This window comes from Schistocerca serialis, chromosome 6 (genome assembly GCF_023864345.2).
Source record: "Schistocerca serialis cubense isolate TAMUIC-IGC-003099 chromosome 6, iqSchSeri2.2, whole genome shotgun sequence".
NCBI classification, from domain to species: Eukaryota; Metazoa; Arthropoda; class Insecta; order Orthoptera; family Acrididae; genus Schistocerca; species Schistocerca serialis.
This window is the reverse complement of record NC_064643.1, coordinates 367618417-367643519: the sequence shown is the minus strand read 5'-3', so window position 1 is coordinate 367643519 and position 25103 is coordinate 367618417. Positions and strand designations below refer to the sequence as shown.

Here is a 25103-nt window from a genome sequence, read left to right as displayed (position 1 = left end):
TTGAGTTCAGGAGCTATTGCCAATCTCCTTTTGTTCTCATTAATTAAGTACTGCCATTTTTCCTTTATCACATGAAATGCTTTGATGTTTTGTACTTCAATCTTTGGACTTAGCTGCTTGTTCTTTGATTACAGAGCAGCGCTCTACAGCCCAAAATGGGACAGGATGTCTTCAAAGGTGTCATGAATATGTTGGTATAAGTGCGTCTTGTAGCAGTGTTTAAGTGTGTGGTCCATAAAGCATTTAGCAGGCATGAAGTTTCTGAAGACATGAGGCTCTCAATAACTTGACTGCAGGAGCAGAGGCAGGTAAAACAAAACAGCATATTGTGTGTATTAAAGCCCCCAGAAAATCAGGAGCTGTGGACAAAGTTCAGTGGGTGCCCCTCTGTCTACAATGCCATTAGACAAAAGATAACATAGTTACCCAATAAGTCAAGGGCACTAGTACAGTGACAGACAACAACCAAATTCCACTTTTACATAATGAAAGCAAAAATGCTTATCAACTAATGTATTAACAATAAGAAGAGGAACCAACCTGCTTTGTCTTCTTTGGTTCCAACACCATTCTTGAATGTAAAAGTGATGCTAACATGTTTGTCTTCTCCACTATTATTTTCTATAAGCCAAACAAATACCCCTCCTGGTAAAGAACTATCCTGCAAATGAGCAAGCGAGTACAAAAACTATAACAAAACACAACGGACATATTTTCTAATTCTAATACTTGCAAAATTTACAGTCTCTCAGTATGGAGCTTTTACACACTTTATCACATTCAACGTAACACCTATCATCTGAACAAAAATAAATGTATGTGAAGGATAGATTGCTACAAACCATACAGAGGAAGTGTTGAGACCCAAAAAGAAATACACGTGAAGGACAGATTGCTACAAACCATGTAGAGAAAGCAATGAGTCACAAACAGAAACAATGGAAACTAATGTTAAAAAATATCAGCTTCTGCACAAGTGCTCCTTCAGAAGTAGAAAAAAACACAAACACACACACACACACACACACAAACGCGCGCGCGCGCGCGCTATTCAACTCACACACAAATGGCTACTGTCTCTGTGCATTAAGGACCAATTGCGACTGCATCTGGCACAAGCAGCAATGTAGCTGTGGTTGGTAGTGGGGATAAGGAAGAGGTGTGGATTTGGGAGAGGGAGGGTTAGCAGGGTAGGGGTGGAGGGAGAACCTAGTGCTGCCCCCTGCCAAGGGTGTAGGGATGTGGTGCGGACAGGATAGAGCTAACTACTAGGGAGGCTGTGTGTGTGTGTGTGTGTGTGTGTGTGTGTGTGTGTGTGTGTGTGTGTGTGTGTGTGTGTGTAGGGAGGAAGGGGTAATGTGGAAAGGGGGGGGGGAGGTGAGAGGAGGAGGAAAGAGGATGGAGAGAAGTGGAGAAGAGGAAACAACTATGTAAGGGCAATGGCACAATAGGAGGTGTGTGAGTACTCAGATGGGAGAAGGGAAGGGGATAGGCAGGCGGGCAATAGAGAGAACTGCCACCCGAGCAATTCAGAAAAGCTGGTGTTGGTAGGAAGAATACAAACGACACAGGCTGTGTAGTAATTTAAGCGATGCACATCATACTGGGCAGCATGTTAGGCAACAGGGAGGTCCAGCTGTCTCCTGGTCACAGTTCGGCAATGGCCATTCACACAGATAGTTTGTTAACTGTCATGTCCACAGGTGCCCCTGCCTTTTGACGGGGTAGGAGATGGCACTGCCAAGAATGGAGTATGTGAGAGTGAGAGGATGTATGGGACATGGTCTTGCATCTTGATCTATTGCAAGGATATGAGCAAAGACAGAAGAGGTTGGGAGCAGGTACAGACACAATATTGCGTCAGCTCGGCTTGGGGAAGGGGGTGGGGAGGGGGGGGGGGGCAGCAGAATACCACTGTGGGAGGCATGGGGAGGAATTTCTCATTTCAGCACAAAGCTGTTCCAGCACTGCGTGGTACTGAGTCACAGGAGGAGTGCTCTTGTGTAGCCAGACAGTGGATATGTGGGGTATGTTAGATGTGGTAGGTGGCTGGTGAGATTAGCATGCACACCACCACCTCAAAAACCTGTCTAATCTCTTCATTTCATACTCCTGCCTAGAACTATCACTATTCACTGTCCAGTGTTTCACCTGTCTTGCATGCATTTGAAAAATCCTGCCATCTTAAGTGTGGGGTGCTGTCTGTCCATCTGATGCTCCCTGGTAGCTGTTTCAGTGACTTCACACTTACAGTAGCCTGGGAAGGGAGGAAGGGGGGGCTTCTCCACAGAATGTGCTTCAGAACAGAATTATCTGATGGTCTTGGATGCCACATGCGGTCGCGATCAAGTTCTCTTCGTGTCGCGCATGCAGTAGTGGACTCAACATACTATTTCGTGTCCTTCTTAGTACCTATGGTCAGCTAAACATTTGTTCAGTTCTCTAGTCATGCTTCTCACCTTTCAGTGTTCATGTTGTTGCTGGTGGCTGGCAATTCATATGCAGCTGGCAGAGTGCTTTTACAGAGAGAATAAAAGTGTTGTATGTTGCTTGTCTTGTCGAACGTTTGGGAATTGAGTAAAGTTCCACGGGGAGTGGTTCAACTGTGACATTTGAACAGGGATTATATACACGTGTTGTGTGTGCACTGGTAGTCCACTGGTCAGAATTCTTCCTGTCGTCAGCACCCACAAGCTGCTGTCAGAGGCAGTTCATAGGGAGTGTCAATGGCATATGTACTCCTCCTTTCTTGACATTGTACTTTCAGAATATCATTAGTGTAGTCCACTGCAAGTAGTTCCACTGTGATATGTATTCGGTAATGAGGCACACATGTGTTATATGTGTCTGCTAGTTTAACCATGTGAAAGATAGTGGTGTATAATTTGGCTGTCTTGTGTGTGTTAAGACCATGTAGCTACTGTTTGAAATCCGGATGATTCAGTGTCTTAGTTATACAACACGAGTTTTGTTTAATGCCGAGGAAATAGTCTGCATGTTTCTGAGAGGAAGACTGTGACATATCCTGTGTATGTATGGTGTGCAATACCAGTCATCAAAATTGAGACCGGAGGTACCACTGTTCATTACACGTCCACTTGGTGCCGTGATCTGTGGACACATTTGTGAGAGCTGTCTCTGACACAGTATTTGTGTTATATTTGTCTGGTTGTGTGATCTCTGTTCAAACAATTCCCAAACATTCATAATTTCGTGCCAATGATGTGTTGGAGTGAAATGCAGTTGGTATCCCTCCACAAGTCTCTGTTTAATGCATAACTGACAGAAGTTTCAGTGTTTATGTCTCTTAGTTATTGTTCAGTGCTGTATTGAACAGAATGTTTTGTCACACAGTTTGCGAATTACGAGATGGCAGAGTTAGAGGAACAGTGCATCTGATATTAAATTTTGTGTGAAACTCAAGAAAACCTTTACAGACACACACCAACAGATGCAGGAAGCCTACACTGATGAATACTTATGCCGTACTCAGTGTTTGAATTGTTCACACTGTTTAAAAATGGCCAGATGAAATTAACGATGACTCTCGTTCAGGACACCCTTCGATGTCTACTGACGGCGCTCATGTCAGAAACGTTAAACAAACTGTGCACACCAATTGAAGACTGACTGTCTGAGAGATTGCTAAAGTATGTAACATTTCAATTGAAACATCTCATGAAATCCTGACAGAGCATCTTAGAATGCATCATGTCACTGCAAAGTTTGTCTCACGGCTCGTGAGTAAAGACCAGAAAGACCTTTGCCACGCAATCTGTGAAGAGCTTTTGGATCATGCAAATGATAACAAGATGATCCTTAAGAGACTCTTAACTGGTGATGAGGTGTGGGTCTACCATTATGATGTTGAGACCAAGGTTCACTCTTCACAATGGGTTAGGAAAGGTTCTCCAAGACCAAAAAAAGCTCATCACATAAGGACAAATGTCAAAGTCATTCTAGTTTTATTTGACTTTGAAGGACTAGTTCATCATGAATTTGTGCCACAGGGATAAACTGTTAATTGATGCTACTATCGAGATGTGTTGTGATACCTGCAAGAAAATGTGAGAAGGAAATGGCCTGAAATGTGGCGAAACAATTCATGGCTCTTGCATCAAATAACACACCCATACATTCATCCCTGTTAGTCCATGACTGTTGAACAAAAAATGAAATCACTCTGGTGCCTCATCCTCCATACTCTCCAGACCTGGTCTCTCTGGACTTTTGGTACTTCCAAAGTTCAAAACTCCATTGAAAAGATGAAGATTTCCAACAACAGACGAGATGAAAGAAAATTCGCAGATGGGGCTTCATGTGGTCCAGCAAGAGCACAGTAACAGGTAAGCACAGAAAAACTTTGTGGATATGTTTAATGGTGTCACCGTTGTGTTTCTGTTGTAATTTGGGGGAGGGAGGGGTGACAGACTTGTCTTTGATAGATGTATAGTCTCAGAATTGTAACGGTGCATTCTGAGTGCCTTGTGGCTCACTGTATGAACATGTTTTATGTTTGTCCATGTTATGGTCATCTCCACAGTTATTTAGTTGACCTTGTGTAGTAGTAAAGGAAAAATGGACATGCATTTGTTGTCAGCATTGCCCACTTCTCTCAGTGGTGGACTTTAGGTCTCTCTTCTAAAGTCCTATGCCAAGAATGATTCTCACTTGGTGGAAATTGAGTTGTGTAGTATAAGTTATGCCTCGCGCCTGTAAGAGCAGTCATAGTTTGTTATAAGGGGCTATTTACATAGTTCTAAATGGCGCCAAGATAATTAAGATACTCACTGAATTCCCTAGTTTGATTACCCTACAGTGTGTCTTACAATGGCCACTACTTGCTTGATATGCATGCTAATTTGGATTATTAACTAGGCATTTAGAGAAACATCAGCTATGGTACTATTTGATATGGAATGTTTGTTTGTATCCACTCAGTGTTTTCTTTTTCTAACGTTAAAAATTTACTGTGAGCATATTTTCATTAATGCATTTCTGGTTTACCTTCATAGCATTGCATTAGGGAATGCGCAATTATAAACATGAAGCAGCCAGAACTTGTAAAGATTTATGGTTATGCTTAAGTACTGTTTTGCACTATGGCTCTGTGTTTTTAAGTATCATCAGACAGTAGTGTCGTTCCTTGTAGTGTGACCCACTCACTTATTCAGTTATCTGTCACAGGGCAAGAATGTTCAGCCTTCCCTGCATCCTGCTCTTACGGCAGCTGATGGGGTATGCGACATTGCAGCCACAGCCACCCATGCCACTTCCAGCACCTGGGTCACTGAAAAGACAATGGGCACCACATCCAGCAACTTGTTGATGCACTTTTAGAAAAAAAGAAAAGAAATTGAAATAAAAATTTGTGTCAGCCCTAAACATCCTCATTCGTGAACAGCCAGCTCTCCACTCCCCTGTCCAGCACACACTGCACATTTCATCGACCACCACTGAAAGAACCATCAAACCTCCCCTGTATCCCCCGATAGCTGACAAACAATGAGCTGCATACCTATTACATTTACCATACACTCAGAAACTCCCTCCTGTCACTCCACAGAAACCACAACCTAAATAAACCCAAAACACAATCAAGAATCTGCACTCAAAACGTTTTTTGCACAGAAATATCAGTTCTTTCCACAGGCCTACCTTTTACCCCACTCCCAAATTCAATCATGCTTGAGTAATTGAAGGAATTCTCTCCTTCTCCCAGTCCCTAGAATGGAAACACTATTTGCCACTAACCATAACAATCAGACTCAATCCAAAACCAATACTGAGCCATACCTGACTCAGTTTACTCCTCCATCCAACTGTGATCCACCCCTAATGCCATAAATCATCCCCTGTTAACTTCCTAGAATTTCTGTATCTCAAACCTTATTTCCAAATCCTTAAACATGGAAACCAACCTAACATCCACATAAAGAACCACAATCCAGCAACTAAAATTGGACCCCGACCTTATAATCCTGCTTGCTGACAAAGCCTGCACCAATGTGGTTACGAATCAAGGCATTACCTCACGAAGGGTCTCCACCACCTATCAGATAGGTTCACCTACAAGTCCTACAACAGTGACCTCATTTTAGATATTCAGCAAAATCTACAGTCCCTTTGCAAATCCTCAAGTCCATCCCACAACCTCTTCCCTAAGTCTATCTCTCTTGTCACCCACACCACTGCCTGGAGTTCTACCTTCTACATGCTTCCTAAAATTCATGAAGCTAACCACCACGACCACCCCATTATGACTGCTAAGTGTGCTCCCACAGAAAGTATCTCTGACCTTGCGGACCAACATCTTTAGCCTATTACCACAACCTACTTTCCCACACAAAAGACTGCAACCATTTCCTCCACCCACTTTCACTGTTAGTGTTCCAATGCCGCCCAGCACAATGCTCACAACTGTCGATATCACCTCCCTCTACATAAACACCCCCAATGCCCAGGACCTTGCTGCTATTTTTCTGACATCTGACTGAATCCAAACCTACAATCTCCTTCCTGGTCACAATTACCTTTCCCACAATTACTTCTCCTTTGAGGGTATCACCTACAAACAAGCCCATGCTACAACATTGGTGCCATCCTATTATAATCTATTCTTGGACCATCTACAGGAATCTTTAGTAACCACCCAGTATCCCAAACCCCTTACCTGGTTCACATTCACTGATGACATGATCTGGACAGAGTGTGAGGACACCAGATACACATTCCTCCAAAACCTCAACACATTCTCCTCCATTTGCTACAACTGTTGCTCCTCAGTTCAACAAGTCACCTTCCTCGATATTGACTTCAACATCAAGAATGGTTACATCAGTACCTCAGTCCACATCAAATCTATCAACCACCATCAGTATCTCCTCTCTGACAGCTTCCACCCATTCTAAACCAAGAGAGATCTTACATACAGCCTAGCCATGGTCATAGCATCTGTAGTGATGAGCAGTCCCTCTTTAAATACACCAAGAGTCTCAGTGGGTCCTTCAGAGACCGAAATTACCCTCCCACCTTGTCCAGAAACAGATCTCACAAGCCTTGTCTCACCAGTCACCTGCCATACCCACTATCCAGCCACAAATAATCACTCCTAATCGTGTCTCAGGACAACCCAGGACTGGAACAAATGAATCACATTCTCTGCCAGGGTTTGAATTACATTCCATCCTGTCCTGCAATTAGAAATATTCTCCCCATCCCATTCATTGTGGAATTCCTAGTATTCTGCTGCCCACAAAACCTACGCAATATCCTTGTCTGTCCCTTCTCCCAACCACTTGTCTTATGGCTCATATCCTTGTTACTGACCTAGATGCAAGACTAGAAAGTTTGCTCAAGGTCACTGCTTATGTCTCACCCTACTCCACCCCTTGCCCTGCAATGTTGCCACGTTAGGCACTGGCTTGTCTGCTATCCCAATTTCCTACTTCCACGAGTTTGGTTACACTTTGTTCCATGAACTCATTCTACTTTACATGCAATTATGAGTGATAAAGCCTAGCTACAACACAAAATTGAGTATGAGGCCTCAAAAATAAATATTTTTCTCCTTCTAAATGACCTAGATTTTAATTCCAAGAAATTTTATGTTAGACACAAATTTTTTGTGGAACAAATGGATAATGCAACCTTAAGAGTTACATTTTGGAGTGCTACACTTTTATTGCATATTGAAGATAACAGGGCGATACTGTATAGGGACAAAATCTAGGTTTCACAAAACCATCTGAACAAATGTATTTGGTATTAAAGTACAAAGGGCGTTCAAAAAGTTTTGCACAGTCGTCTCTAATTTTTTAGTTTTTGCAGGAGGAGAATGAAAGTTTTGGTGATTATACTTGGAGGGAGTCGAGGGACAAGAAAGGGAAGCAGTGGTTGGGAAGGGAGTGAGACAGGGTTTTAGCCTATCCCCAATGTTATTCAATCTGCATACTGACCAAGCAGTAAAAGAAACAAAAGAAAAATTTGGAGTAGGAATTAAAATACATGGAGAAGAAATTAAAACTTTGAGGTTCGCCGATGACATTGTAATTCTGTCAGAGACAGCAAAGGACCTGGAAGAGCATCTGAACGGAATGGACAGTGTCTTGAAAGGAGGATATAAGATGAACATCAACAAAAGCAAAACGAGGATAATGGAATGTAGTCAAATTAATTCGGGTGATGCTGCAGGAATTAGATTAGGAAATGAGAATTTAAAGTAGTAAATGAGTTTTGCTGTTTGGGGAGCAAAGTAACTGATGATGGTCGAAGTAGAGAGGATATAAAATGTAGCCTGGCAATGGCAAGGAAAGCGTTTCTGAAGAAGAGAAATTTGTTAACATCAAGTATAGATTTAAGTGTCAGGAAGTCGTTTCTGAAAGTATTTGTATGGAAGGGAAATGTGGACGATAAATAGTTTAGACAAGAAGAGAATAGAAGCTTTCGAAATGTGGTGCTACAGAAGAATGCTGAAGATTAGATGGGTAGATCACACAACTAATGAGGAGGTATTGAATAGAATTGAGGAGAAGAGAAATTTGTGGCACAACTTGACTAGAAGAAGGGGTCGGTTGGTAGGACATATTCTGAGGCATCAAGGGATCACCAATTTAGTATTGGAGGGCAGCGTGGAGGGTAAAAATCATAGAGGGAGACCAAGAGATGAATACACTAAACAGATTCAGAAGGATGTAGGTTGCAGTTGGTATTGGGAGATGAAGAAGCTTGCGCAGGATAGAGTAGCATGGAGAGCTGCATCAAACCAGTCTCTGGACTGAAGACCCCAACAACAACAACAACAACAACTTGGAACATTTAGCTATAAATTGAGCCTACTCAATGTAGCCTCCATCAGCTGTGATGCATCTGGCCCAACGTTCTTTCCATGATGTAAATGCACTATGGTAAAATTCTGGGGATTGACGTTTACACCATCGCTTGACAGAGGAAATAAGGTCTTTCTCACAGTCAAATGTTTTACCACGCAGGTGGGCCCTTTTAGATGACCAAAGAGGTAAAAATCAAATGGAGCAAAGTCCAGACTGTAGGGAGGATGAGGAACAATTTTCCACCCATTTTCCTCATTTTCTCCTGCATCATAAGAGCTGTATGGGGGTTTGGCATTGTCATGGTTTAATCGGATGAGCTGACCCTGAAGCTGTGGTCTGTGGGTCTTGATGGCACATTGCAGCTTGTCCAATGACAAACAGCAATGCTCCCAGTTAATTGTGGAGCTAGGTTTCAAAAAGTCAATGAAAATGACACCACACTGATTACAGAAAGAGGAGGCCATCACCTTTCGGCCTGCAGTTCTTGAAAGTCTTGGTTTCTTCTTCCGAGGGGAACCCGGATGACGCCACTCCATGGCTTGGGTCTTGCTCTCAGGTTCGGACAAAAACAACCATGTTTCATCCTGGGTAATGACGCCATCAAAACACTGTTTCCACTCTTCAGTAAAGGTCTTTATGATACCCTTACACACATTCTTCCTCACCGTTTTCATTTCTCTTGTCATAATCTAGGCACCCAATGTGCACAGATTTTTCTGTATCCTAGTGACTATACCAGTGATACCACACTACCCAATGACAAATGAGTCATTTCAGCAAGCTGTTGCATCGTTACACATCTGTCATTTTGGATGATTTGATCAATGGTCTCCTTATTCACATCACTCACAGCAGTTGATGGTCTACTGCATCATCGATTGTCCAGCAGAGAGAAATCACCTTCTTTAAACCTCTGCAACCACCGCTGGATCCTGCTACGATCCACTGTGTCCTCCACATAAACAGGGAGCAACTTCCTGTGAATCGATGTGGCAGAGTCATCACCGACTATTGTTGCAACGTGACACCTACTTCACGGTCCATTATGGCTCAATTGTACATAAAAGAAAATACTTTTATATACCAACTTAAAGCTAAATGTTCCAAGTATGTTCACAAAAAATTTCATTCTCCTCCTGAAAAAAAAAAGAAAAAAATATCCTACAGGCACATTTATATAATGAATTTTAGTGTTTTCAATTATGAGTGTACTGATGAAGAGCCTGTAAGATCTCCAAATCTAATCCCTTTGGACAGTAGGGAATATCCTCAGTCATATTAAGGTGGGCTGTCAGAACAATAATGCTGGGGAAGGGGGGGGGGGGGGGGGTCATGCAAGTCCTCACACAATGAGTGTTCCACAAGTAAATCTCATTCATACATGACATACAGTAATGCTGTTTAGATGTTACCAAATTAATTTCATTATTTCTTTAAAAAGTTTCTTGCTAGAAGTTTTTCATTGTAGAGGTGAAAATTTCACACCTGTTATAGTAATTTATTTTTTATCTCATAATACAGGGTGTCCCACTCAAACCTCCCTGATTTCAAGGACGCAGGAGAGAAAAACCACAGTAGATACGACAATGAAAAATGCACCACATTGTAGAGCATCCCAAAGAATTTATATTCCTGTATCAGAAGTGCCAAGTATCATCGCCAGAGTGCAGCATGGTGGCATGGAGTGAAAATGGCGACGCCACAGCAGCGTGTGCAAGCAGTAGTGTGGTTTGCAGAAACAAAATCGCCGATTATTGTGCAAAGAAATTATCGTCGTGTGTATGATTGTGATCCACCTGATGTGAAAACAATTAAGGAATGGTATAGGAAGTTTCTGGCAACAGGAAGTGTTCTTAAACATTTTGGCAGTGTATGTTATGGAGTTTCAGAAGAGACAGTGGAGGACATCAGACAAATGTTTCTCAGAAGCTCACGTAAGTCAATTCATCAAGCATCTAGGCAACTTGATGCACCTCAATCAAGACTGCATTGTGTAGTTCACCAGTGTCTTCATATGTGTGCTTACAAAGTGCAAATTCTGCAACATCTGACACTGAACGACAAACCACGCTGACAATTTGCTGCGGATATGCTGCAGTGTATTGATAGGGATGTAATGCACGACAGGATTGTTGGACCGTTCTTCTCTGTGGAACAAACAATGAATGGGTCAGTGTATCTGGACATTTTGGAGCAGTTGTGTACCCTCAGATACAAGACTTGCAACCCAGCATCATTTTTCAACAAGATGGAGCTCTGCCGCATTGGTGAATGGCTGTTCGCTTGTTCCTGGATAGGAAATTTCCCAATCATTGGATCGGATGCGAAGGACCCATTGCCCGACCACCACGATCACCCGACATTATGCCGCTTGATTTCTTCATGTGGGGATCTGTGAAGGCATGCGTACATGCGACCAAAGTGGACAATATTCCTATGTTGCAACATCTTATCACTAATGTGATCACAACAATAACAGAGGAAATGTTACTAAGAACTTGGCAAGAAACTGAATATCGACTCGATATTTTTCATGCTACAAATGGGTCACATGTAGAGTGGTGCATTTTTCATTGTCTTACCTACTGTGTTCTTATGCCCACCTAGGCTTGTAATACTTACGTGCATGTCTGAAGAAACAGAAATCGATCTTCAATGGAAAGTTCAGGATGGAATACTATTGTTATTCCATACTGAACTTTCCACTGTTTAAAAAAGAATACAGATACTACTTTCAATTTAAAAATCTTCACCTTCTCCTCCTCTTTCAGTACTGATGGAAAAAGTAAATCCTATAGTCAATGATTTTACTTAATAAATTAAGCACACAGTATTGATGTAACAAATGTCTAAGGCACATAATTTCTATACACTCATTCTGCATACCTGTATAAACCAAGTCACCTGTACAATGGAATAGTTATGCAGTATGATGAGAATTAAAGGTGCAGCCCATCACTATTTATATGATCTCCAGACTTTTTTTGTTATCCCCTACAATTTAATATTACAAACAAATGTATCTTGTGTGCAACAAATTTGAATTATTTGCTAGATATTTTATTACTGTCTACAGTATTTGACTCCAGTGGAAAATCTAGGATGAAATGTAATGACGCTTCCTTCACAGACTGTAACCATCCTCCCAAACTTCTACAAAAACAATTCTCCTGTGCCATGTCATTCCAGTCTCCCACCACCTCCCAAAGTCCCACCGTATGGCCACAGAGGAGCATTCCCCTTGTAACTCAGTACCACCCAGGACTGGAGCAACTGAATTACATTCTCCACCAGGGTTTTGATTACCTCTCATCGTGTCCTGAAATGAGAAATGTCCTGCCCACTATCCTTCCCATGCTTCCCACAATGGTATTCTGCCGTCCACCGAACCTACACAATATACTCGTCCATCCTTACACAACCCCTATTCCCAACCCCTCACCTCATGGCTCATACCTGGATGCAAGACCTGTCCCGTATGTCCTACCACCACCACCACCACCACCACCACCACCACCTACTCCAGTCTGGTCACTAACATCACCTATCCCAACAAAGGCAGGGCTACCTGTGAAACCAGTCACATGATCTACAAGCTAAGCTGCAACAACTGTGCTGCATTCTATGTGGGTATGACAGCCAACAAGCTGTCTGTCTGCATGAATAGCCACTGACATACTGTGGCCAAGAAACAAGTGGACCACCCTGTTGCTGAACACAGTGCTAAACATGACATCCTTCATTTCAATGACTGCTTCACAACCTGTGCCATATGGATCTTTTCCACCAACATCAGCTATTCTGAATTGTGCAGGTGGGAACCTTCCCTGCAATATATCCTACATTCCCGTAACTCTCCTGGCCTCAAGCTTCATTAGTCACTGTCTTCATCCATCCAGCCCCTTCCATATTCCCATTCCAGCACTACAAAGCCGTCATTCCACCATCACACCCAGTCGTTTTACTTCTCTCCTTTTCAGATACTCCCCCCTCCCCCTTCACCTTCCCACCTCTTCCCCACTGTCCATCTAACCTGCAGCATTTCACTGTCTGTCACCCCCACCACACTATCCCTCCCCACTCCCTGCCCCAGCCTCCTCGTTAGCCCCCCCCCCCCCCTCCCACAGTCACCACTCCCATCATGCACTGGTGCTGCTACTCAGTGTGGGTTCAGCTGCCTGAGACTGCAGTCATGTGTGTGGGTTGTGTTTGCATGAATGAGCATATGCGCGTGTGCGTATGTGTCCTCTATTGTTGTTGAAGGCCTTAACGGCCAAAAGCTTTATTTGTGACAGTCTTTCGTTGAGCCCATCTGCGACTTGGCATCTCCGCTATAAGGTGTGTAGCAGCTTTCCTTTTCATAACATTGTTGTATTTGACTCCAGTGTCATTCATAAAAAATGTGACATGCACTAACTATTTTTTCAGGTAAATGAAACCTATCACTGACACCTGGCTGCATCTAGATGAAGCACACATTGTGAAAAAAATCAACCACATCCACTAGATGACAAAGGTACACAAAATCCTGGAACATACAGTAGATGTTAATAAAAATGTAACTGACACAGATGACTATTTTATATTGTTTGGTGTCATAAAAATGCAAAGATCTCTAAAAATAAAAATAAATACAAAAGGAAAAAAGGAAAAAAACTTATTCTCTTACATTATTAGGTATTGCAGAACATTTCATCAACATCTGAGAAAGCGCAGTGACAATTACATCTGAAATCTCACACATATGCAATGAACTTTGCTGAAATTTTTCACAGGTGCTAACTCAGAGTTTATAATGGGGAAAGACTTACCCTATGAAGCAATACCAATACATACCTTGTAATTGTGTGGGATTACTGGTGAAATCTGTCTACAAATTACACGTATTTTCTGCTCCGGTATGTCAAAAACTGTCCATGCCCGTGGATAAAGGCCACAATATTCAGCATTACTGCCTTCAAATTCCCAGTCCCAAGTTCCCAAGCATCCGTTTGGTTTCCTGTTGGCAATCATAAACAACAAAAACCACGCAATTAAATAGTAATGCAAATGTAACTGACTGACTTTCATGCTATTTGCAACAGTTTCCTAACACGTAATTTTAAAAATTGGTGTTTTAAGTACCATACACCACTCTCTCAAAATACTGTTACTGCTATTGCTGCTTGTACCACCACCAAAAGAAGTCACTCTTAGCCATTACCACAACAAAGTTGCTTTTGTTTGGTATCAATCTTAAGATTTTGTTATAATGTAATGATGCATTGGCAGAGGTCTCCTGTGTCTTCAGCCCATAACTGATACACAAATGAACCACGTTGAAAAGTAAGTATTCCAGAGAGTAATGAATTATACACATGAAAAAGGGTAAAATAACATTCATACTGCTGCACAGCAGAATAGTAAGTAAGTGCAGGAATAAAATGCTGTTAAAGAACCAATAGAGAGGGGTAAAAGGGACACATCTGTCAGATATGCTTATGTGTTGTAACTGAGTGTCAACATGAGCAGCCACAAATACAAACAAGCTTGTGGCTCATTTCATCAGAGTATGTGAGAAGCAAGCCAAGATCAACTGATTCAGTGCTTCAACAACAATGCGGAACTGACAAAACGTGCTACTGTATTGAGGCTACATGTAGCAACTTCACTTAGACATGTCATAAGAACACCATTCAGGATGCAAATTCACACAAAGAAACACTCAAACTCTGAAGCTAAACACTAGAGGAGCCACGAGTGCTGATATGCTCAGAAAACGAGACCACATTTGTTCACTAGTGTGTGTGTGTGTGTGTGTGTGTGTGTGTGTGTATGTGTGTGTTTATCGCGTCATTGCCTGCTGTAAAACCTCTGCTTCCTTTTTTGTGGCAGTACTGCCTTACCATCTGTATGCTGAGACTGTTACTTGGGCTGTCCCGGTTGCCACACGCCATCTCAACACAGGAGCATGCAGCTTTCTGGGGCCAAGCCTGAGAGCAGCTTCACTCATCAAGAGTGCTGAGGTTGTGGGGATGCACAGCCACTACTTTCTCCTGTGATGGATCTGCAGCACTGCCCACAGGCAGTGCGAGACCTGAGCTCAGCAAGTTCCTCACTGGGCACTGACGTGCCATCCCGCTCTTTCAAGCAGCATGGACTCTACATGGCAAGTGCTAGAATTTATCAGCACAAGAATTAGCGTGCACTAGAGCAGTATCAGTGAAGTGCAAAACATGTAGATGATTTGGCCCTAAAGCACAGCAGTGCAGTGAGTCTTGCTGAGCTGAGATACATAATGAAGATCAATACTTTTTTTTTGCTTGTTGATATTGTGTCACTATGAAGGGATCTCGCATGTTCTGAGGTATAGTTCAAAATAGAGGCTACCCAATGACCAGAAACACATTCAGTAACTTTAAATGAATCTGTGGAAGTTTTGAAAAATCAGGTAGCTGCATTACTGCAAGATAAAATAGAACAGAGGCAGGTTATTGAACAAATGCTAAGGGAACTAGAGGCATTACATGCAGCAACAGGACTGATGCCAGCACAAGAGGAGGATACTGAGACCACAATTGTCCTACCTATTCCATCTACTGATCCTATTGCAGCTAGTCTACACCTTATTCTGGAGAAAGATCTGAGGATGCATCAGCTTTTCTGGATGATTTAAGGAAGCAGCTCGTTTAGGGAACTGGTCTAACACAACATATCTTTCTATGGCTCAGTTACGGCTAATAGGTGACACACACTACGAAACCCTTGGTGAGGCATAAACGTTTAAGCAGCTGGCTGAAGGACTAATCCAAGACTATCATAAGCATGATAGTGCTAGATTTTTCAGAATAAAGCTCATTGCTTTAACGGAAAAACATAATGAATCATTAGAAGCATTCTCTTACAAGGTTCTTAAGCTGAACTCGCAAATTCACGAATTACAGCACAATGCAGAGATGGACAGAGTCCACTTGCAGGAAGCAGCAAAATAGGACTTTGGACATATTCATGGAAGATATTTCGGTGGCTACGTCAATGAAGAGTAAGAATAGAGAATCCTAGTGATTTGTCCTCTCCTATATGAACTGCTAAACAGTTAGAGGAAACAGGTTTTGTGAATGTAAAATGGAGTGACCAAGGAATTTTCTCTTCTGATGTTAAATGCTACAGACACGGATAAAATGGGCCAGTGAAGATGCAACATCGCCAGCCACAGTGCTTTTAATATGGTGAGGTTGGACATAAGATAAGTGACTGCAGTAATAGTAAGCAGGAGACAAATAATAAGAAAAAGTGTTCGTTAAATGGGAATGGGAGTGCCTTGACCATCAGAGGCCATTGCCAACAGAACAGTACACTGCAGGGACAAGTGTCGCAACAGATTGTTGCTTGATTAGTACAGCAAGAACATAAATTCTTGACAGACACAGGTCCACATGTGTCAGCTGTTAGTCTGGACCTCTCGGGTAGGAAGAGACATCAGTCTCCACTAAAAAGGTTACATGGACTTGGTAAAGGTGAGATAGATTCATTGTGGACAACACTGTTCACTTTTAGCATTGGGGCTGAAAAATTTAAGCAGCTTATGGAGGTGTTGTCACACATTTGTGAGGGGTACTGTGCAATTCTCAGACTCTATTTTCTGAATAAACATCATGCAATAGTTGGTGTTCCATGGTGTATGATCAAACTTGAGCAGAAAGCTGCTAGTGAAACAATGTTGGAAGGTGCACCTGTCATGAAGATTGTATCAGCTAAGCCACGTACATGTACACTAAAGGTTAATTTCCACAATAATGTACTGGCAGGTACAGGAAAACTGATCTGGGTTAGTGCAAGTATGGCTTTATCGAGGGAATTGCCGTGCTTGGTAGAACTGTCGACATCCAACAAAGAATTAGATACGTCACACTGTGTGGTACACAGGAGTGCAGTGTGTGTTTCGGATAAAGATGGGAATTTTTGGTTTCTGTGAGTTTAGATAATTCTAGATGGAAGAGGTGAGTCTGCCAAATGTCCTAATAACTGCCAGTTTGAGTGACTTGGAAGAAAACAATATTCACAGTTCAGGCAACTACGCAGCCACAAGCACACCATTAACAATTCTGCACTACGGGATAAACACTTGCAAGCAAAAGGTATGGAAGACATGGAACCTTTATTGCTTAGGTTCACAGATTTGTTCAATCCAGTGGTTTTGTTATGATCCACACTGATCACACAGCATAGAATACCAACAGAAAGCAATGCTCTGCTACATAAGAAACCATACAGGGACCCAAGGCAGTTACAGTGCTAACGTACGAATTCATTGACCAGCAGTTCGCTGAGGATCCAGTGAGGATAGTCATAGTGAAAGGGGTGCAAACACTGTCGTTCTGCCCAAAGGGTCACTGGTATCAAAAAATATAGGTCTTGTTCTGATTATTGCTTTTTACGTGCAAAAACTGCCACCAATCTGTATCCCATTCCAAACACCACAGATACACTCAACGAAGTGGGTCAATGTAAATACTTTTCAAATAAGAATTTAAAGAGTGGCAACTACCAGCTTGAAGTAGTTCTGAAAGACAGGCCAAAGACAGCTTTTTCCACACCACAGGAACATTACCAGTATCACAGAATGCCATTTGGATCAAAAAAACTGCAGCAGCTACATTTCAGAGGCTCACAGATTGAAACCTAAGAAATGCATGGTGTATCTTTATTACATAATCATATTTTCAAGGGATATGGAAGAATATGTGAAATGACTGGAAGAAGTCCTAAAACAACAACAAACAGCACTTAACACTCAATGAGCAGAAGTAGCATTTTGCTCAAATGGAAGCAAACTACCTACAGGTGAGTTTGTGTCAGTTGATCCCCGACGGTTGCAGTAGGATGGGTGCAGCGTCTTCACACGCCCACCTCAACCAATAACATAATGTGATTTTGTAAACATCTCTATGGCAACACCTCAGTGTTATCACAGTCATATAGATGGCTACCATTATTGCTTGTAGCTATTGGCGCTTCACCGCTGAAACTTGGCAATACCATTGCAAGCTGTCAGAGACCTTCCTACATTGTCTTGACCACATAACATGCAATTAGCCAGCAAGATGTAAAGACTGATCCGCATTTAATATCAGCAGTTCATCATTTTGTACCACCACGGACTATACAACAGTTTCAAGTGTTTTTAGCCTCTGTAATTATTGTAGGAAATTCATAAGGGATTTCACACAAATTGCAGAGCCCCTGAACTGCCTACTACGAAAGGACTAAAATTTGAGTAGTTAGTCGAGTATGCTTTAGTATCCAGTCCTACATTGGTATTTTCTAACTTTGAACAAGAGTTCATCCTGTCCTGTGATGCAAGCAATATGGCAATTGGTTGTATTTTGATCCAAATCATGGTTGATAAGGAACATCCAGTGGCTTATACTTACAGACAGTTGAATAAAGCAGAATGGAATTATTCAACAACAGAAAAGGAATTATTAGCTTCTTGGTATTTGTATTTCTCTGGTATTTGTAAGGACAAACATTTAAGGTAGTGACTGATCATGCACCCCTTAAGTGGTTACTGAGACTGAAAGACCATTCCAGTAGATTAACACAGTGAGTACAGAAATTATGCGAGTTTAATTATGAGGTACTGCATTAACACATGAAGTGCACACTAATGCAGACATGCTAAAAAGAAAAATTCATGTTCTACAAGCACTATGCAAAAGCTTGTCAGGATGGCAAAGAGCACAAGCAACAGACATAGATCGTTGGGCTTTTAGGTCGCAACCACTGTTAGTGACAGGTGACGGTTTGCTGTGCAGAAGTCAAAATGTGAACTGTGTGTGGTGGTTCCTGCATTATTTAAAAATGAACTTTTGCAACATGCTCATGGTCATTTGTTGGCTGGATGTAGAACGACAGAGAGATGCATAGCAACAAAGTTTTGGTGGAGAACCAGAAAGCAAGATATGCCACGTGCGCAAAAAGCAGAGCTGAGTCGCCAACATGTGCCATTGCAAAGATTACCAGGAGCAACCAAAACTTTCAAAATGCTTGGTTTACATACCTTGGACCTCTCAATAGGGCAGCAGCTTGTAACATATATTCTAACAATAATAGATCATTTTCCTGGTTTGTAGCAATGACAGAAATTCTGGACCAACAAGCAAGCACAGTCAGGAACTGATGGTTAATAACTGGAGACTAACATTTGGTTTTTCCTGATACTATACATTCAGTTTTTCCTGATACTATAAAGATCAGGGTACAAATTTTATGTCAGATCTTTTGAACTAGTTTTTCACCTGCTTCATATCTGAAAATTTCACACTAGGCTTTTCTATCCACAAGTGAACAGATGTGCCAAATGGGTTCACCATACATATCTGAATATGATAAGCAATTATATGAATAGTCAACATGAAAATTGGGACACACATTTACAACGTCATCTCACCATACAATTAAAAAATACACAGCAGTACAGGTTGTGTACAGTAGAAAGATGCCATCTCCTTTTGAGGTTTGGAAACCTGAATTAGGTGGCAACGAGGAGTAAGCAACAAAGTTTACAAAACTAATAAAAGAAGTGGGGGAGTGGGTCAAATGAGTGAATACAAAAGCACTCTAGCATCAAGAGAAGATGAGAGAATGTACAGGGAAACTACCATAGTACTTAGTAGGCCAGTGAGTTTTGGTAACCAAACACCAAAAGGAAGAACAAAAAAGTTTATAAATAAGTATCAGGGCCCATATCTGATGCTACAGATGACATCATCTGCAAATGTGAAGATACAGTTTCTGATGAAAACACTGATTGTTCTGTAAGCTGATTCAAGACCTTCTGTGTAGTGGCAGATGCATTCCCACAGATTACATCATCACAGGTGGAACTGAATAAAACCTCTAGGAAGGAAAAGAAGCCACGAGTTAGAACTGTTCAGGATTCTGATAGCTTATCATAGTTTCCTTTTGTTAACTGTGTACACTTGTTTCATTCCAACTACAGGGATTTGTTCTGTTTTGTTTTTGGGGCATTTAATCTTGTCTGTGCTAGGTATTTTAATAAGTTCATAATGTGTAGTGTTCAGTAGTATTTTGTTATGCACCAATGCTTTTGGAATGAGGTAGGTAAAGCGACAAGAAAGTTTTGCAGGTTACAAATTCACACTAGCAAAGTAGTAATAATTTCAGAGAACAGAGAAAAATATGCACTGATGTCCAGAGAAGTTACAGGCTTGCCAGCAGAAGAGTATTTCGGTCTGTCCAACCAGAGTGGTTGGACAGACGTAAAGTAGAATTGTTTCTGGGGAAATACAAAACGACAGTGTTGGAGGAAGTATTGACCCGTTATCCACATTTCCAAAGAATAAGAGTGCACTATATACGTTCATTATACGCTCCAGAGATAAAAATTTAACAGAACGGTTTGTGATAGAAATAGTGTTATCTTGTCACTTAATGGCAACAGTTATGGATACAACAGTTACAGGTACAAGAGTAATCAAGCTGACACAAACTTTGCCTTTTTGGCCAGAGAAGCCATTTGAGATACTGGCAGTCCAAAAGTCTGACATTTTTAAATAATACCCTCAACCTGGATGTCCTTCACTCAGTAGACTAACTTTTTGCAACACAGAAGGGGTATATTTCCACAGAAAAGATGTTACAGCACATCCAAAAATACTACGAGAAGCAGCTTAATCAAGTTATAAACATAAGCATTTCAGCTAAGAGTAATATAGTGGTTGGAGTCATCATTTGTATAATTTATATTTACTACATGAGAAAGCCAGAGTTACTTATGCATGAGTTACCTATTGTATGGTTTGGCAATATTACAGAAAATACTACGGAGTAGTAGAGGGAATCATAGGATTAATACAATATTTTAAAGATTTGTGAGATTGGCTTTAGTTTTTATAACAGGAATATTCCATGGAGGATGGTTTAATAAGCAATATAGACTAGTGGAAAGTGTGAAAATTCAGGACGAATTTGTTAAGGATTGGGGAATATTGCATATACATGCAGGAATAGAATTTGGTAAGTAAACAATGGAGATGGCTAAATGGGGCAGGTCTGCCGGTTATGCAACAGTGTCTTAACTGTATATCAACAGGAGGGGCACGAAGTACAAACCAGCTGAGAGTTCATTTCATCAGAGTATGAAAAACACATTCAACAACAGTGCAAAGCTGACAAAACATGCTACTGTAACGGGGGGCTAAATGTAGCAACTACACTTAGAGATAGCATAGAAACACCTTTCAGGAAGCAAACTTTTCAAAAAGTAACAATCTGAAACCCTGAAGTTAAACACTAAAGCAGCTGATAGCGCTGACAGGCTCAGAAAACGAGAGCACATTTGGTCGTGCGTGTGCGTGTGCGTGTGCGTGTGTGTGTGTGTGTGTGTGTGTGTGTGTGTGTGTGTTTTAGGGGGGGGGGGGGAGGGGTGGAGATCTCATCATCACCCACTATAAAATCTCTGCTTCCTTCAAGCACATTCTCAGAGTTTTCTTTATGCTCATTCTCTGAATTAGGTAATTCCATTTACATTGTTGATGCTGATGAAAGACCAGCTCTAGTAAGTAGCAGGATGCTTTGGTGAATTCAACAAGCGTCTACAAGCTGCTGCCAACTTGGAGTCCACCACTGCAAACCCACAGCTATCTGGCTGTGGAGAGGACTTCTGATCCGCAAATCACAGTCTCGGTTCCAACAGTAACTGACTTGAGGACGTGGGGAAGTTCCTTGCCAGCCATTGACATGCTAACTCGTGTTTATAAGCAGTGCAGACACAGCACAGTCACTGCTATGCATTGCAGGAAAGACAATAGAGTGACTGTAAAACTCCCACCAATAAATTATTGTTAATTGAATGATGTTTCATTAGTACCCCGCTGATATACGGGATCACTCACCTCCACTCTCCATTCAAGCTCCCATTGACAACGCAACCCCAGCATGGGTCATAACAACACTTTTACATTATGGAAACAGTTGTAGAAATTTGCTCCATATTTTAAGTGACCCAAATCAACAGCTCACATGAGGTAGAGCAAACTCGACATCATAACAGTCACAAGAAGGCTACTTAAAGATCAGTGTCACTAAACAAGGCCTGTCTTCAGCATGAAATACACACAATGAAAGAAACTACAAGATCCAATAGTACCTCCAGTATTGTGACATGCAAAATCCAAAACCAAATGAATTCTGACACACTACAATATAGAGGAGTGAGATAACTACTCATCATATAATAGCACTGTTGAGAAGTGGCCAGAGCCACAAAAAGCTCAGCTCTCAGTTTAAAAAAAAATTGTTCATTTTTCCACGCAAGATTTTCTAAACTAAAACACTGCAACAACCACTACACATCTGACTAAAATCCTTTTTTGTGTTAGGCCACATCACAATGATACAATAAATTAATTGTAAAGATGACATTTCAATGATCTCAGCAGTGGTTTTCATAGCTGCCCTGAATAATAATGCTGCAAAGATGGTAAAAACATCAGCATTTTAATGTATGATAAAGATGTGGCCTAAAACCCAAAGGAATCTGATTCAAATTAACATTGCTCATGAAAGCCTAAACTCTTATTTCATTACATAATACCTAATTTATTTAGGCCAAACACAACTAGAACACTTTCATAACTACTTATAAAAAAAAAATTATACATAAAACTTTCTACAAATAACAACCACAATTTCAGATGGGAATTTAGAAAACACCACACATGGTATGTTCCAATCATGTACAGAACAATGTGGCAGTCTTTTGAACCAGGAACACTAAAAATGTTAGTATATGTATTTTCAATGACCATAAAAAGTACCTACTCACAAATTATCAAAATACAACGCATTCATTCAAAAACATTATGCAAGATCTTAATATACTTTATCATTTAAACAAAAGTCACAGAACTGATTCCGTAGATATATACTGGTGCCCCAAATCTCTCTTTAAAAAGTGACACCAGAAAGAAATTTAAAAAATAGTTAGGGGATCAATATTTTTAAAAAAAATTCAAGCACAATGTACAACAATTATGATACAATACTTAATCCCGACTATTCCATGGACTAAATTACTTATGAGAGGCATTAATAATCAGTCAGTTCGATGTTCCTTAGATAATTCAATTGATTCCTATCAAAATGATCCAGAAAAATCCACAGTCTGAGTAAATAGCTTCATACTGGCCATTTACAGATAACTAATAAGCACAACTGCTTAAATTTAAAATAACTGAACATTTTAGTCTTTCAGACTACTATAATATTAGTAATACAAACTGAACTAGTAACAGAAGCAAATATCTTTATCTTGTGCACAACATTGCGACAAGCTGTGCTGCATGCAGTGCAGTGTTGCAGTTTGCATTGTTGGCTGGCGTGTTGCAAGTCATCAGTTCAGATCAAACTGTTAGCGATTATTTGTTATGTTGTATTTATCATTTCCGGAAAGTTCTCAAAATTTCTTATGTTTGTAATATTTATACATTCTAGACTATTTGATGTTTGTACAAATTACAAAACACTCTTTCCAAGAAGTCAGTTCTCTTTTGGCTGTACGTCGTCGTCTGTAATAATTGTGCCTTCAGGCTAAGGGTACTACTTCACTGATGGCCCTTCTTTCTGATTTGGATTTGATTCTGGTTAAATGTGACACTGTCTGTTGGAGCTACCATGCACTTTAAAAGTTCTCCATCACTGGTTCCAATTATGCAACCTAAAAGCCGTTGGCTACATGGGCAGGAACCAAAATACAAGCAATGCATTGCTTCCAAGGCCTGTATGCTCGGGTAACTAATGTATTTCAAAATAGCAAAAATTCAGCTTGTGATGGGTCAAAGGTGAGTGGTTGATGCTACGAGGAAAATAGTCCCAAAACATCAGTTACAGATCAAATGCTACTGGATAACAATTTGTTAATGTGACCATTTATTTATGTATTTTGTTTTCAGATGTAAATCTTGTACAAAATGTGTTGTACGTGTAAAAAAGGAGAGAGAAGCTGTAAAATGTCAATATTAACAGTAGCCAGCAATGTGGACACTCCGTGACTGTAAAGTTTCAATGGCACCACAGAAGCTGGCCGCAATACGATTCTCCGACAGCCATTTACTACAATGAAACTTTTGTTAAAAAAGTTACAATGATGCCGTTCATCTGTCGATCTTTAATGGTTCCTAAGTTTTTTAGTACAGAATTAATGTCAGATGTGTAGAGATTTTAGTCCAATGCTGACGGGATAATTGAGTACCAGATGGGCAAATCACCTTATAATGTGGTTTAAAGTTATAATAGAAAACTGATCAGGTCAGGTCATTAATTTACAGGGTAATAAATCAACTGAATTTTCATTAATTACTAATTGAAGCAATCTGTGCAGGGAAGGGAAATTTATGTTGAGAAAACCTTTAGTGGTCACAGACTGATCATTTCTTCTTTATCAACTCGAATCAGAGAGATTTTGGTCAGAAGCATCACCAACTGATTGCCAGTGTGGGTTTGGCTCGAGTTGTTTTGGGGGAGGAGACCAGACAGCAAGGTCATCAGTCTCATCGGATTAGGGAAGGATCGGGAAGGAAGTCGGCCATGCCCTTTGAAAGGAACTATCGTGGCATTTGCCTTGAGTGATTTAGGGAAATCATGTAAAACCTAAATCAGGATGACTGGACACGGGATGGAACTGTTGTCCTCCCGAATACGAGTCCAGTGTGCTAACCACTGTGCCACCTAGCTCCGTAATTGCCAGTGTGTAGTAGTTTTGCCTGTGCAGAGTCTCATCTATTGAGAATGATGTCTGCTAGTTGATACGGGAACAATTTTGATAAGTCACCTTGAGCACTAGACTCAAGAGTAGATCTGATAGTGTATCGGTGATTACAGTTGAGGCAGCAGACAGTTTTGAGTTGCTGACAGACAGTTTTATATCCCAGCCAAAAATTTTATTGAATTCTCCACTTTTATATGTGGTCTTGCAGAACTGTTAAAAACCGAAGTACAGCTTTGTTAGACACTTGTTTCACACTCTGGAACGAGTTTCCACTTATTCTCGAAACCTATAATTCGGAGTATTAGTTTGATTAAAAGACAATGCCTGAAGAAGTTGACAATTGTATCACAGTTGTTAATTGGCATGGACCAAGTGGTAACAGCATTAATAACTGTTTTAGAGGCAAGACCAATCTAGGACTGTGTCAAATACTGGCACCCTGTTTGTAGTGGTTGAGAGAAACTAGAGAAACAAATTCCATCTTGATACAATACAAAATT

At 40.9% G+C, this 25103-nt stretch overlaps 1 protein-coding gene across 1 annotated transcript in view; it reads right to left on the bottom strand.

The window, feature by feature from the left end:
- The window catches only part of LOC126483959 (non-lysosomal glucosylceramidase), a 262802-nt gene that overhangs the window by 151823 nt on the left and 85876 nt on the right, over positions 1 to 25103 (bottom strand). Inside the window, exons 4-5 of the mRNA XM_050107254.1 lie at positions 13668 to 13830; positions 541 to 661 (exon numbers count right to left, since the gene is read on the bottom strand). Coding sequence (XP_049963211.1) covers positions 541 to 661; positions 13668 to 13830 — 284 coding nt within the window. The remainder of the gene's footprint in view (positions 1 to 540; positions 662 to 13667; positions 13831 to 25103) is intronic.